The sequence below is a fragment of the Choloepus didactylus genome, chromosome 27 (assembly GCF_015220235.1).
Source record: "Choloepus didactylus isolate mChoDid1 chromosome 27, mChoDid1.pri, whole genome shotgun sequence".
In the NCBI taxonomy this organism is placed as follows: domain Eukaryota; kingdom Metazoa; phylum Chordata; class Mammalia; order Pilosa; family Megalonychidae; genus Choloepus; species Choloepus didactylus.
The window spans coordinates 18,164,898-18,180,666 of NC_051333.1; the positions used below are offsets into that span (position 1 = coordinate 18,164,898).

The 15,769-nt window shown below is 35.8% G+C and overlaps 1 protein-coding gene across 3 annotated transcripts in view; it reads right to left on the reverse strand.

Annotated features, from left to right (window-relative positions):
• Window positions 1-7,650: 7,650 nt before the first annotated feature.
• Window positions 7,651-15,769, reverse strand: part of LOC119521689 (zinc finger protein 260) — a 129,351-nt gene continuing 121,232 nt past the window's right edge. For 2 of the 3 annotated variants that reach the window (XM_037820264.1, XM_037820265.1), the window contains exon 3: window positions 7,651-11,499. In XM_037820264.1, coding sequence (XP_037676192.1) covers window positions 9,837-11,075 — 1,239 coding nt within the window. In that variant the 5' untranslated portion in view covers window positions 11,076-11,499 and the 3' untranslated portion in view covers window positions 7,651-9,836. The remainder of the gene's footprint in view (window positions 11,500-15,769) is intronic. The other variant, XM_037820266.1, reaches the window with a different exon arrangement.

The following is a 15,769-nucleotide window of genomic DNA, read 5'->3' on the forward strand; positions in this document are numbered from 1 at the left end:
ATAGACACAAAAATGAAAATGTTATAAAGTCTCACTGCATAATGATAAAAGTCTCAATTTATAAAAAGGTAATGCAATTCTAAACATGTATACATTGAATAATGGCTTCAAAATATCAAAACAAAAAACATTCCTTCTAAGAGATTTTGACAAAACTACCATCGGAGGGGAAGATTTTAACACCCCTTTCTCAGTAGCTTATAGATAAAGCTTAAAAAATAACCATTAGTAATAATGAATATTTGAAAAACGTAATTGACAATCTTGATCTAACAGACATACCTAGAACATTTCACCAAACAATTAGAGAATATTCTCCTAAAGTCCACATGAAATACTTGAAAAATGGACAATTTTGTTAGCCATAAAGAAAATCTCAACAAATCATAAGTTATCAGTCAAAAAAGGATTGCAATGGAAATTAATTAGAAATGAAGTTTATAAAACTGTAACAAATCAAACCCTGGGATGCAGGCAAACCAACTTTTGGGAATATATACTAATATATGCTTATGTTAAAAAAGAGGAAAGGCTGAATACAGAGAGGACCAACAAAACCAAAAGCTGGTTCTTTGAAAAGACTCATGTAATAGTCAAAGCTTTTTTTTTTTTTTTTAATTATTGAGGCAAAAGAGAAAAGGCCCACATATTACAATATTGAGGGGGAAAAGAGCACATCATTACAGACACAGTGGATTTCCAAAATTATTTAAAGAAGAAAAAATAATACAATGAAAATTTTGCATGCATAAATCTGAAAATTTAGATGAAATCGACAATACTTTGGGGCAGTCTAAAGGCATAAATAAGACAAGGAAGTCTGCCAACACAGGATGACAAGAAATAAAAAGAGAAGTTATAAGACTTGGAAAGATCTGAACAATGCTGTCATTGTTCAGATGATATGATTATCTACAAAGGAAATCCAAATGGCCTTTGTTCAGATGATATAATTACAAAGGAAACCCAAATGGCCTTTGAGAGGTTAGCACTGTTAGATTCAAGATCAGTAAAAAATGACATTCTTATCTACCAGCAACAAACACAGATGTAATAAAAATGTGAGTAACAAAAACATAGGGAAATGAAAATCAAAACCACTCTTAAGGAAATGAAAATCAAAAACAAAACGAGATACCATCTCACACATACCAGAATAGCCATTATCCAAAAAGCAGAAAATTACAAATGCTGGAGAGGATTTGCAGAAAGAGACACACTTATTCACTGTTGGTGGGAATGTAGAATGGTGCAGCCACTCTGGAAGGCAGTGTGGTGGTTCCTCAGGAAGCTAAGTATAGAATTGCTGTATGATCCAGCAACTCCATTACTAGGTATATACTCAGAGGAACTGAAAGCTAAGACATGAATAGACATTTGTAAACCGATATTTATAGCAGCATTATTCACAATTGCCAAGAGATGGAAACAGCACAGATGTCCATCAATTGCCAAGAGATGGAAAAGCTCAAATGTGGTATAAACACACAATGGAATATTATGCAGTTATAAGACAAAACAAAGTCACAGAACATATAATAACATGGATGAACCTTGAGGACGTTATGTTGAGTGAAGTTAGCCAGAAACAAAAGGTCAAATACTATATGGTCTCACTAATATGAACTAACAGTAATGAGCAAACTTTGAGAGTCAACAGCTGAGAACACAGATTGTCAGCATATAGAAAGAGGGTAGAGATCGGGCATTTGATGCTGAAGGAGTATAGAATGTTCAACAGGATTGTACAGATCCAGAAATGGATAGCATTATGCTGTGTGACAGTAGCACAATATTGTAAGTACACTGAACAAAGATGTCTGTGAGTAAAGCTGAAAGAAGCTAAGTATGTGGGTGCCATAAGGTCCTGTGACCTCATTATGGGTTATATACTTAGAATATCTAAGAGCAGGGACATGAATGGACATTTGCACACTGGTGTTTATGGCAGCAGTATTTATGATTTGCAATGGATAGATGTGGCCTAAGGGTACATCAACTGGTGAACAGAATGGTGAACGGTGGTGTATGCATACAATAGAATATTGAGCAGCTACAAGAAGGAATGAAGCTGTGAGACACACAACCAGGTGAATGGATCTTGAAGACAGCATTTTGACTGAAGTACACAAGAAATGAAAAGACAGACATTATAATGCCTCAGTAATATGGGCTAACTATAATGTATAAACTCTGAGAATTGAATCTTAGAGCACAGCTTATCAAGGGAATGCTTATTGTAATGGTCCCTAGATTGTAAGCTCTTATAGCAGTCACATCTATTCCTAAATTATAATGGAAATTCTGAGATGCTGAGCTCTTTGTGTGTAACCTGGTTGGTCTCTGGAACTTTGGGTGTCTGTGTGACACCTGAAACTCAGCTAGAGCTTGGCAGCTATGAATGTCAGTATTACCTCATACAGCAACTGTTAAAAAAAAAAAAAAAAAAACTGAAAAAGAGTTCAGACCTCAATTAGAGATATGAATGAAGTGGATCTGGTTACGACTAAGGGAAATCAGACCAAAGGGTAAACGATAATATTGACTGTGTTTTAAAACTTCAACTTCTGTGTGAGACCAAGGGAAGAGATGCTTATTTGGAGACAGGACCTGTATTTTCTGTAGCACACTAAATAAGTTAACTTGTACAGTCAGTTTATTCAAACACCATAATTACATGGAACTTTGAATAAGAGGTAAGGTCTGGTAGGTTTGTACAGGTTAGTGTGAAATTCTGATATATCCCAAAGTAATCTGGACAGAGAATAAGGATATATTTGCAGGGAACCCTGGGGAACTAGGAAAGAAGGTAGAAATGTTGGACTTCCCTCCCTCAGTTGTTATTGGTGTTCTTGCAAACGTTGAGGACTGACCATTTGGTAGGATGAGCCCTTGATCTTTGGACATGCCCTCGTGAAGCTTGTTACTGCAAGGGAGAGGCTGAGTCTACTTATAATTGTGCCTGAGTCTCCCCCAGAGAACGTCTTCTTTTGCTCAGATGCGGTCCTCTCACTAAGCCCATGCGGCAGGTGAACTCACTGCCCTCCCCGCTATGTGGGACTTGATTCCCAGAGGTATCAATCTCCCAGGCAACGTGGGACATGACTCCTGGGGATGAGCCTCGACATGGCACCATGGGATTGAGAAAATCTTGACCAAAAGGGGGAAGTAACATGAAACAAAACAAAGTTGCAGTGGCTGAGAGATTTCAAATGGAGGGCATTCTTATGTGCTATAAGATATCCGTTTTTTGGTGTGTATTGCAATAGCTAGAAGGAAATACTTGAAACTGTCAAATTGCAACCCAGTAGCTTTGATTCTTGAAGATGATTTGGTGTGACTGTGATTGTGAAAACCTTGCGGCTCACACTCCCTTTGTCCAGTGTACGGATAGATTAGAAAAATGGGGACAAAAACTAAATGAAAAATAGTGTGGGATGCGGGTGATGGAATGTTTTTGAGTGTTTTTACTTTTACTTTTATTTGATTTTATTATTATTATTATTATTTTGGAGTAAGAAAAAAGGTCAAAAGTTGATTCTGGTGATGAATACACAACTATATGATGGTACTTTATGAGTACCTTTTGTCCTAGTAATTTTATTCACAAAGACACCAAGAATTAGTTGTGAGAAGAGAGTGAGAAAGAATAGAATTCAGTGCCATCTTATCCTGGACAGATAATGGGAATATTTTAAAATCTGAGATACTGAAATATTGCAATTCCCTGAGACGGATTACTGTCAAGATGAGTAATCAAGAGACAGAAAAAAGTCACTATCCCCCAGAATGTGTGGCCTCTCCGGCCTCCTAAGAGCCCTTGGAGATGACCATGAAAAAGAAAGGCACAATAGTCTGAGAATAACTGTCGTTAGATTGACAGAAAATGCTGTTTTAAAATAGCTACAAAAATTTTCCCACGCTTTGTTGTCGAAAGAACACTGATCAAAAGTCATGTGTCCTGGGGATTCATTCTTACTCTTCTAATTATCAACTATAGGCAACTCCCTTGTTTTGTTGTGTTTGGGAAGTGGCGTTGTATTCATTCCTTCCTCAAATATTTATCAAGAACCTTCTGGGGCCTAGAAACTGTGCTAAGAGCTTCAAAGTTCAATTGTGAATAAAAATAAACATATTCTCACCCTTCCCGAGGCTTGCATATTGAAATACCAATCACTCCTAAGAGACAGTATTATATTTTCAGCAGTTGTCAGCTACAATGATTTGTATAGTTTCATGAACACTAAAAATAGCAGTTTTGACCTACTCAGGGATCTCAGGGACTATTTGCCTGAGGAACCAACCATTGAACTGAGTCAGAGCCAACCAGGTAAATCGGGTGGGAAGCTACTCCAAGATTGAAAACAGAAAGTGTCACCTTCCCTGAGAAATGTCCCCAGACCTCACCTCAAAATTTGTCACAGGTTCCTTTGTGCTCCTGCAGCCTCGTGTGCATGCCTCTATTTCACAATTTTTAATGGTTATTTGATCCCATGTTTCCTCTACTACACTATGATAGCATCAGGGAACAAATGATACACTATGCATTCAATAGCCAAGAATAGGGTCAGCCTCAATGATAGAATAAATAATGAACGAAAAGGGATTTGAGTTTATGCACCTGATACCACAGAGAGTATTTTCAGGGTCACTTGCGGTAATGCTTATTAAAGTACTTTGAAAAATGGACATCACCACACATCTGTTTTCATATTTATAGGATTACTAGTATGCCTGGTTAGGTTACTTGAAAAGTTTATGACTGAGGCTTTTGTGAACACACATAGCACCTCTTATGACCTGGCAGTAGTAGGTGTTCTATTAATAAATGTCCCCATAGCTGCAGAAGAGAAATCCACTGAATGGCTGACACATCCTACCTTTTGGCATTTGAGGAACTGCTGCAAACAGCTTCCATTCTTGTCCCAGGTTCTCTCTGGAGACAGTGTGAAAGGAGTGCACCTTGGGTCGCAGAACCCGCATTAAAAACTTTCAAGGGATGAAATTACTGCTCAGCAAAGTTTAATTGTCCTGAAGGAGGGAAGATTTACTATTGCTTTACTCCATATCAAGTTTCTTTAATGTTTTCCACATATCCTTCCCTACATCTGCCTTCATTATATGCTCTGCCCATGTAAAAACATCCTTTGAAGTTAACTTTTCAATTGTACCGGAAATAATGTATTCTCTCAAGTTTACAAGTTCTATTTTCTCTGAACAGTCATTATTGTCCATCTTTGCCATAGCTCAGACCTATTTTATGTTTATTATTTTGAAATTTGGCATGCAACTCCTTTCCTCATTTAAATACTAATCATTAACATTTACTTAGCACATATTCTCTGAGGTACTATTTTAACATTTTATTTCCTGATCCAACAATTCTCATTTTAAAATGAATAATGTGGGGCTTAGAGAAATTTTATAAATGGCCCCAAATCCCAGAGCTTTTTAATGGAGTTGAATTATACTCTAACAAAAGTGCCTTTGTCTTACCTTACCATTTAAAATAGAACATAGTAAAACCTAGTAAGTCCTCAAAAGTATCTGACTAGAACAGAGTTAAGAAAGAAATAGATCTTTCTTATTTACCCAACTAAAATTAAGCCTTTCTTGAATATAATTGTATTAAGGAGGGAACAAACGCAAATGTTCTGGAGCAGAAAGTCTTAATATCACAGATGTCAATTTTCCCAAAATAAATGTATACATTTAATGCAATTCCAATACAGAAAGTTTCTTGTGATTTGAAAAAATTATCTCAATTTACATGGAAAAAAATGAACTGAAATTAGCCAATGAAACTGAAATACAGGAAGGAACTTGCCTTAATATGAAATATTAAAATACAATAAAGTTAGTGAGAAAATTAATGTTATTAATTAATATGATCAGTGAAATACAGAAATATATCTTGGTATTTCTTATAAATATGAAAATTCATGATGAAGCAAATATAAGAGCAAATGAGGTTTATCCCCATCATACATGTATGAATTTAAGTAGTAAATCTTGATATAAACATGGCAGTTTCAGCTGAATGAGAAATGGATGGTATGGGTACACATGGTATGGGTACAGGATTACAAGGTAAACCTTCAGGTGAATAGGAAAAGGAATCTGTAAAAGATTAAGAGCAGGCCTTTTGCAATGACCCATCCCTGAGATGACCTTGAACTTGCCTTCCTACAGCACTATTTCCTTGAAATATACCACTGTAAATCCCTACACCTTGCCTGGGAGAGCTGAGCTGGCATGTGGCCATTGAGATCCTATGTGACTAGGCCATTATAAAAGTCCTGGTACCTGGGACAGGCAGTGGCTTCCCTGTGCTAAAATGGACATCTGCTGTATTTTTTACAAGTGTGTTCTATGTGATAGTGGTCCTAGAACATAGGTGGATTTGTGGCAATTTATAACTTGTAAGATTTGGGGCAATCTATATAATTATTGCAAGATGTCCTGGATGAGAATGTTAGTTTCCCAGTGCTGAGGTGAACCACACCCAATTTAATCCCTTCTCCCCCATGCAGTGTGTGTGGTGTGTGTGTTTGGCTGGGGGGGGGGGGCACACGACTGTAGAATGTACTTGGGTAGTTGCAGGATTATCTGATGAAAATGTATGATGGTGATAAATGTGTAAATAAACCTGATGCCTGGTTAAAGCCTATTCTGTTTTTTGTTGGTCAATATATAGACTGATAGTGCTGTGGGACTGACTGCTGAACAGATGGATTTTTTTTAAATTATGCTTGTACAACTGGAAACCCACTGGAAGAAAATAACTGAACCCTCTTCTTGCATAATATTCAAAACTAAATTCCAGATAGATTACATATTTACTAACTGAAAAAAGAGACAATAAACTGGCAAGAAAGCTGAAGAGATTACATGTACAACCTAGAGGTAAAACAATCTTATCCAATGCAGAAGTATAGAAAATATTAAGATCTATTTAGTTATGCAGAAATTTAAGAAACATTTTTATGGGAAAAAAAATTATGTACTAGAAAACTGCTAAAATCTTAATATATGAAGAGCTCTTCAAAATTTACAAGAAGATAAATAATCCTATGCAATGTGAAAATCCTAACGTGAAAATCCATAAAGAAGCAAATCTAGGAGCAAATGAAGTTTATACTCTTCAGATCAGGATGAATTTTAGGATAATACTATCTATTGTTGGGGTAGAAGAAATGTTAAGTCTTAAATCTTTTGGGAAACACTCTGACATCTATTAAAATTTAAAAACAGTGTATATCCTTAGATTCAGCAATCTCTTGCCTGTAATCTATCCCACAGAAATAACACCTGAAAATTTAAGGACCAATTATAAGGATGTTTACTGCAGTGCTGTTTGTGGTGGCAAACAACTAGCAACAATGTGAATCAATATGGGAAAAACTGAATAATTTATGTTACATAACAGAAAGTTGGGCATTGATTGCTCATTTTATTCTACCTGACCATCACAATCACTCTTGTTGTTGGATCTTGGACCCTGGCCAATTCAAGGTACTCAAAAGTAGTCCTCCTAGTTTGGTGTGACACCGAACTGCGTTGAGTGGCCCTGGTAATTCTAAAGTTGCACGAGTACAAGGTAAAACACTTAAGGAATGAGAGAAGGCTTAAGTAAAGCAACATGAGGAATATAAGAAAGTAAAAGATAGTTTAGTTCATGCAGATATACAAGTCTATTACTTGGGTATGTTACCTCAGAAAACTGACCCCTGCCACTTATAATCATATTCACAAACCACCTTCAAAAATATTAGTAACAAACGGTACAGTGTGATAGTTACATTGCTATTTCATTATTTTGATTTTAAGAGAAATTTTGATATATTTAATATATATATCAGGTTTATGCTGTATTCTCATTTTCACTGTCTTTTATAAAAACACTAAGCTTTCTATATGTCAAGTTATATTGTGGAAAGGGATCAAGTAACAAAAAATCCTTGCAAATATTTGCTTCAAAGATAACACTATCTAGAGTCTGAGACCTCCCGTTTCAGTACCATTTTCCCCAATATAAATAAGAGAAGGAAGGGAGAGAGCAGGCAAGTACAGCGGTGGAGAGTGGTGGTATGTCTGACAGCAGAGAAAAAAAAAATATTCTCTAGGTTAAAATTGAAACTGAATTCCAAGAGTTGTTTTACTCAGTGGCAAATAAAAAATTTTAAAGTAACATGCTTTCCACATTTTAAAACTCTCTAGCCTCTAATGCCAATACTGGTTTTGTGGACACTTAAATTTTCTGATGTTTCAGGAAAAAACTAATTTTCTCCACCAAGTCTGTACAGGTATTATTACTTAATGATAGCCTTATAAGTATGTGAACCAACCAACCTGTTGCAAAATCATGCTATAACTTCTAAGAAAAGAGCAGGCCCAATATATTGGTGAAGTGACATATAAAAGTAAATTTAAATATTAAGCTAACACCTCAATTTAAAAAGATTCATATTTAATAAAGACATGATTTTAGAAATATTTTCTGTAAAAATATTATTGTTTGGGAATGTGAGTCCACTATAACATGTACTACATGTACAGCTTCCCCACTATCCTCACCTTTTTAATTTTCAGAAATTTAAGAAAACTGCACAAATAATGGGTAAATACCTATATTACCTCAACACAGAATTAATCAACATTTTGTCTATTTGGAATCAAATATTTAGATATAGTATTCTTTTCCTATTACACTTGGTCCTATTTCTCTTCTACCTCTCTTCTTCCTAGCAGCAACTACTTTTGGTGTGTGTATAACCTACTAATCCATTCTTATACTTTTACATAAAACTGCTTATCCATACCAATGCTTAGTATTTGGTTAGTGTTAACCTTACTCAAATTCATATAATATATTCATCATTTTGTCTTCATTTTTTCCACTCAACATGATTTTTCAGATCCTCTATTAACAGATTTAACTAGGTGTACTTAACTGCTAGAGAATATTCTGTGTGACTATGACATTGTTATTCATCCATTGCACAAGTGACAGACATTTGTATCCAATTTTTGGCTACTATAATTCATGCTGCAATGAATAAGGCTCTCTGGGTACATGGGTCAGTTTTGTGGGTTTGTGTATCTATACTCAAGACTGGAAGCTGGATATTTAGGAATCTATTTTAGAAATTCTTTCCTACCTCAAGGTTTTAAAAACATTCTCCTGTGAAAAACTAATATTACTTTACAGTTCTGGTTTTTGCATTCTAATCTTCGATACCTTTGGAATTCGTTAAGAAATGGTTTAATATATGGTGATGGCAATTATTTTTCCATGTGAGAAGTTAATCATTTTTTGAGTCATCCATGATTTCCCTAATAATTTGTGATGCCAAATATCAATTTCCCATAAATGCACGTCTATATTTCTGGAGTCATTATTCTGTTCCAATTTCTACTATCTACAACTACCTCGAGAGCAAATGACTTTGACTATAGCTTTACTATAACACACATAGCAAATCATATAGTTTAAAAAACAATTATGTCTCTTAATTTCAAATCCTTACACTTATATCTTTGTCTTATTGCATTGGGTAGGCCTTCCAGGACCATGTTGATTCATAGCAGGGTAGCAGTGCCCACGACTGGATCCTGACTTTAAGTGGAATGCTCCTAAAGAAAAGCATTAACGATGTTTGTTGTGGGAGTTCTGGGAGCACAAGTTTTCATTATACTATGGTATTTCTTCTTATTAAAAACCTCAGTATTTTGAGTTGCTGCTGAAAGATTTCCTCCATTCATGTCGCTTGGCTGTAAAATGATGTGCTAAGTATGAATTCTGAAGTTTTGCTAAATTCAAGGCGTTCAGAGTTTTAATGAGTATGAATTCTCTGGTGTCTAATGTGGTGTGACTTCTGGCTAAAAGCTTTCCCACATTCACTACACTGATATGGTTTTTCACCTGTATGGATTCTCATATGTAGAGCAAGGGTTGAGAACTGAGAGAAGGCTTTCCCACATTCATTACAACCATAGGGTTTCTCACCTGTGTGACTTCTCATATGCACAGTAAGAGATGAGCTTTGGCAGAAAGCTTTCCCACATATTTTACATTCATAAGGTTTATCACCTGTATGAATTCTCACATGGACAATAAGTGAAGTGATTCGAGAAAAGGCTTTCCCACACTTATTACATTCATAGGGTTTTTCTCCTGTATGAATATTGTGATGTTTAATGAGGTATTGCTTCTGCCTGAAGATTGTTCCACATTCATTACATTTATAGGGTTTCTCTCCAATATGAATTTTCTCATGCTCAGTGAGATTTGATTTCCCACTGAAGGCTTTCCCACATTCCTTACATGTATAGGGTTTCTCCCCAGTGTGACTTCTCTGATGCCTAATGAGGCTTGACTTCTGAATGAAAGCTTTCCCACATCCTTTACATTCATAAGGCTTCTCTCCAGTATGGATTCGTTGGTGGATAATGAGATTTTCCTTCTGGCTAAAGGCTTTTCCACATTCATTACATTGAAAGGGTTTCTTTCCACTATGAATGTTCTGATGTTTAATGAGGTATTGCTTCTGGCTGAAGGCTTTTCCACATTGGTAACATTCAAAAGGCTTCTCTCCTGTATGAATTTTTTCATGCTCAGCGAGATATGATTTGCCACTGAAGGCTTTCCCACAGTGCTTACAAGCATAGCGTTTCTTTCCATTATGATTTTTCTGGTGTCTAATGAGGCTTGACATCTGACTAGACGCTTTCCCACATTCATAAAATTTCTCTCCTGAATGTTGTTTCTGGTGAGAAAGGAAGTTTTCCTTCTGGCTGAAGACTTTTCCACATTTATTACATTTATATGGTTTCTTCCCTGTATGACTTCTCAAATGTAGAGTAAGGGATGAGATTCGAGAGAATACTTTACCACATTCAGAACATTCATGTGATTTCTCTCCAGTATGTATTTTCTCATGCTCAATGAAGTTTTGCTTCAGGGTAAAGGTTTTCCCACATTTATTACATTCGTAAGTTTTCTCTCCAGTATGAATTTGTTCATGCTGAAGAACATCTGATTCGGGCTGAAGGCTTTCCAACATTTCTATCATGCTCAGGGTTTTTCTCCTACTGGACTTCCCCAGTATCTATTAAGAAGACTTTTTCATGAAAAACTCCAGTATTAATTCTCAGATATCTAATGAAGCTGAATTTATGATGGAAGACTTTTCTTATATCAATAACCCTGAGATGAGATGATTACAAAAAGGAACAAAATATTCTTATATTCATAATGGTCCTTTCTTACACAGTTTTTCTCATATTTAAGTATAAACTATATTACAATTGTTTCCAAACTGAGTCCATACACAGAAGTGTAGTCTTGAAGAATCAGTATCATGCCCAGAGGAAACTTTTGTTTTTAGATTTTCTGACTTTTCTGTCAGTCTGTATTTTAATGGCGAAGGCTGAAATTTCCCTTACAAGTCTTTCATGGTGCATCCTCATCTGCTTATAAAAATTGCCAGGGTTCTTCTAAAAGAGAGAATAACAACAACAACAAAATCATTTAAATGAGTTAGTAAGCATAAAGTATTTAGTGGCTGGCATGTAGTAAGTATCCAGTAAATTTGCTATCATCATTATCATCACAACCACTACGTGTAAATTTTTCCACTTTTATTAATAAAATTTCAGAAATCTGCTACTGTAGACTATTTCAAGCCTTGTCTCCTAGCAGAAAAGAAAGCTTAAATGCAAATGACTTTCATGGGCATCTGTAACTTTAATTGTTCTAAAATGCAATGTGGTGCACTTCATCGATTAGTAGTAAAATAAAACATAAAGAACAGGTGGCAAACAGCATGAAAAAACAAACACAAAATATTGGAAGAATCCACCTAGGATGACAGGGCAAAAACTAAAATGAATAGAATTATCATTGAACCCATGTATCTATTTCTATACTTTCCTGAAACTCCATTAAAATAACAGTAAAGGGTGGAGGGAGGCATATATGTACTCATAAAAATGAAAAGGTTGAGGAGACACCAGTAGATGAAAGGCATTAGGAAATTTTTGGATTGAAAACAAATAGAGGACTGTAAATTAACAACAGAATGAAGAGACTTAAATAAAGAGCTATCAGATGAGAATGCTAACTAGAAGCAAGGTAATTTTTGCCATAGAAGTCAACAGAAAGGTTCTGTAACTGGAGAGACTGGGTGAGAGTAAAGGGTGGGGCTTATGGAATAGCTGTAGAAGGAACAGCTGATGCCCCAACTATTCTAGCCACTACATTATCCTGAAAGGAAATGGGAAGTTTATTATCCAGACAAAGTAAAACCACGAGGCTCCAAATGTAGTGATAGCAGGCAAAGTAAATGAGAGGTACCATACTGAAAAGAAGGGGATGAGTAAATATTTATATACTGAATAGGGCCCCAACTCCTTTCTACTGCTGAACTCCAAGAATGCTACGGGTTATAAGGTGTCAGATGATAGGACTGTTTTCTGAAAAAATGAGAAAATCATTAGAAAAGTTACAGACACTGACATTCAGAGTCATCTGAAAGAAACCGCTAGATCCCTGACTGATTTCCTGACAGTAAAGCCCACCATTTTAAAAGCTCCACAAATACACACAGAGGTTATAATAACTTTTCTAATATCTCAATGTTAAATATTAATGTTCAGCTAAGGATCACCAAACATTTGAGAAAAGCCATAACATGAAAGACAGATTAAAACAGTCCAAAAACAACTGGGGAAATGGAAACAAGGCAAGGAACAGAAGAGCACATTCAAACAATACTATCATTAATGTCATAGAAAGCTAAGAGAAGATTGTTATAGGAATGAAGGACTGACAAGGTTCTATAAAGCAGTGCTTTTGGAAATAAGCAATGTGATGTTTACCTTCAGAATTCAAGGGTGAAGAATAAAAGTCTAGGAAGAGAGAGAAGGAAAGAAGGAGTAAAGGAAGGAAGGAAAGGAGTGATGATTGGAAAAATGAGTGGAGGAATCCAGAAAGTTCAACATCTACTAAAGGAGTTCTAGAGAAAGTGTGGAGAAAACTGAATGCAAGAAATTTTCAAAGAATGAATATAAGAAACCATCTCAGATTACACATCATGAGCCTTCATATTGAACAGGACCATTAAGTATACAGAACATTCAATTTAAAGAGATCTGCATTCAAGCACATCACTGAAATTTCAGCTAGGGATAAAAAAAGGATCCTAGGTATTTCCAGAAAATGTATTTTTTATATAAAAAGGAATAAGTATACAAAATACATCAGTTGTAAACTCACAGAAATAGAATCTAGAATACAGGTTACCAGGAGATAGACTGAGGCTAGAGAATGGGGAGCAGTTGCTTAAGTTGTGCACAATTTTTAACTAGGTTGAATTTAAAACAGTGGAAATGGATAGAGGTCCTGGTAGCACATTATTGTGAGTCTAACTAGCATTGCTGAATTGCGTGTGAATGTGCTTGATAGGGGAAGTTCAGACTCATATGTCACCAGAAGGAAAGCCAGAGATTAAAACATGGGACTATATAATTCAGTAAATCTTGTGGAACAATTACTGAGATTAACAGCCAAATACAAAGTTTCTTCCACAAACTAGAACAAATGAATGAATCTATTACAAGGAGTTAATAATATATGGGGGGGAAAATGCACCTATTGCAAACTATGGACTATAGTTAACAGTAATATCTTAATATGTTTCATTAATATAACATGTATCACACCAATGCCAGGTATCAATGATTGGGGGGAGGGGGTGGATAAAGGGTATGGGACTTTTTGTTTTTTTTCATATTTTTCCTTTTTTTTTTTTTTCCTCCCTGGAGTAATGAAAATGTTCTAAAACTGTGGTGATGAATGTACAACTATGTGATGATACTATGAGCCACTGATTGTATACTCTGGATGGACTGTAAGGTGTGTGAACATAATAAAATTGTTTTTTAAAAAAAGCATCAGACCTCTCAAAACTAGAAACTAGAAAGATGATGGAAAATCCTATCTCCAAATTATTTTCAACCTAAAATTCTAAGGTTTATAGTTCTGCTTGGGACAAATAATAATTAATAAATGGAAAACTAAGCAAACGAAACAAAGTTTTACATCAAATAAAACAAACCATTTCATTTACCAGTCAACAATCACAATTTTATGATAATGCAAATACAACTAATTTGATCAAAAATGTAGTGACATAACTTTTATTAGGGGACAGAAGGAAGGGAAATATGGGTGTTGGGGATAAGATTTCAGAACTCCATGTTTCGTATTAGCATCTTCATAATGCCTAAAATGCCTAATGCCTAAAATTGATAAATAAAAAAAACAGCTGTATAAAATATGTGTGGGGAACTGAGTCTTCCATGTTGCCTGAGGCATATCTGGGGTGGTGGCTTGGAATGCTGAGCCACAGGCCTGCATAGAATGCCATGCAGGCCCGCCCTGTAAAGATGAGTGTCTTGTGACTACCATTGTCTTAAACCTAGATTGTATGCACCTGATGTAAATACACCTGATGTAAACATAAGTATCTAGTGGGCTCTCCCCCACCTGAGCACCTTTAGGCTGCATTGTCCACTTAGCACGAGATGCAAGTGGGCCCCCTCCTCCCTTAATTCTTAGCTTTGTGTCCCTGTCTCATTCCTGCTTCGCCCTGTCAGCAATAAATATGGAAATAAATACCAATATAGTTGAAAGTGATTGTCTATGTAGAGCAGGAATTGAGGTTGAGGAAGGGTGAAGCAAGGCATAGTTGTAAGCCTATTTGACTATTAAAAGCCCCTATTTATTTAAACATATAGGGACATCTTTGAAGACCTGGGGCTTTTAAAGTAAACCAATCTGTAACTGTATAATAACTATAGACAGTGCTTCAATTATCTAATTGCAATTGAGTCCTCACATGGGATAAACAACAAAGCATACACAAAGAAAAAAGCACACATGAAAGAAAAAAGAAAACAGGTCAGAAAACAGCTATCTTTTCTTCTAGATCTGATTTGCTGCAGTGTTTATCACTGATACTATCATTTCTAGATACACAAACTGTCATTACCATCAATTTCTGGAACTAAGGGTGAGGAAGAATGAAGCAAGGCATAGCTATAAGCTAGGCACTTAGCTTAAAATAAGGATTGAAACTGCATTTAAAGGGATCACTGAATGTTACTGTCTGTGAAACTGAAAGTTTTGTGTGTTGCTTAAAATCTGTAAATCAGTACTCGGGAAAATTCTACTTTCTTAACCCATTGATGCAAGAAATAAAGTTATGAAAAATTAAACAGATCAATGTTTGAAAAAATAAAAAATAAAAAATAAAAAAATAATATGGACTTCCAGGAAGATGGAGGAATAAAAACAGGTAGAATTCACTCCTCCACCAATACCACCCACAGAACAGGATGAAACTGACCAAAGCAGTGGTTTGGGGGCTTGGAGACCAGGGAAGGACCACTGCAACATATAAGGAAGAGCTGGCTGAAAAAATGGAAAAACAAAAATTGAGAAATAGTGATGAGTAAACTTGACCGCGTCCATCCTCCACCCCCGAGGCTGGCAGCTGTGTGTGCACTGGCCTAGCTCCTGCTTTATCCAGCAAAGCTGTCCTTCAAAAATGAGGGAAAGATGAAAATATTCAGAGATAAACAAAAGTTGAGAGAATTTGTTAACAAGAGACCTGCACTCCAAGAACTACTAAAGGGAGTTCTGCAGGCTAGAAAAAAAAGGAGAGAATATAGAAATGATGATTATCAGTATGGGTAACTAAAA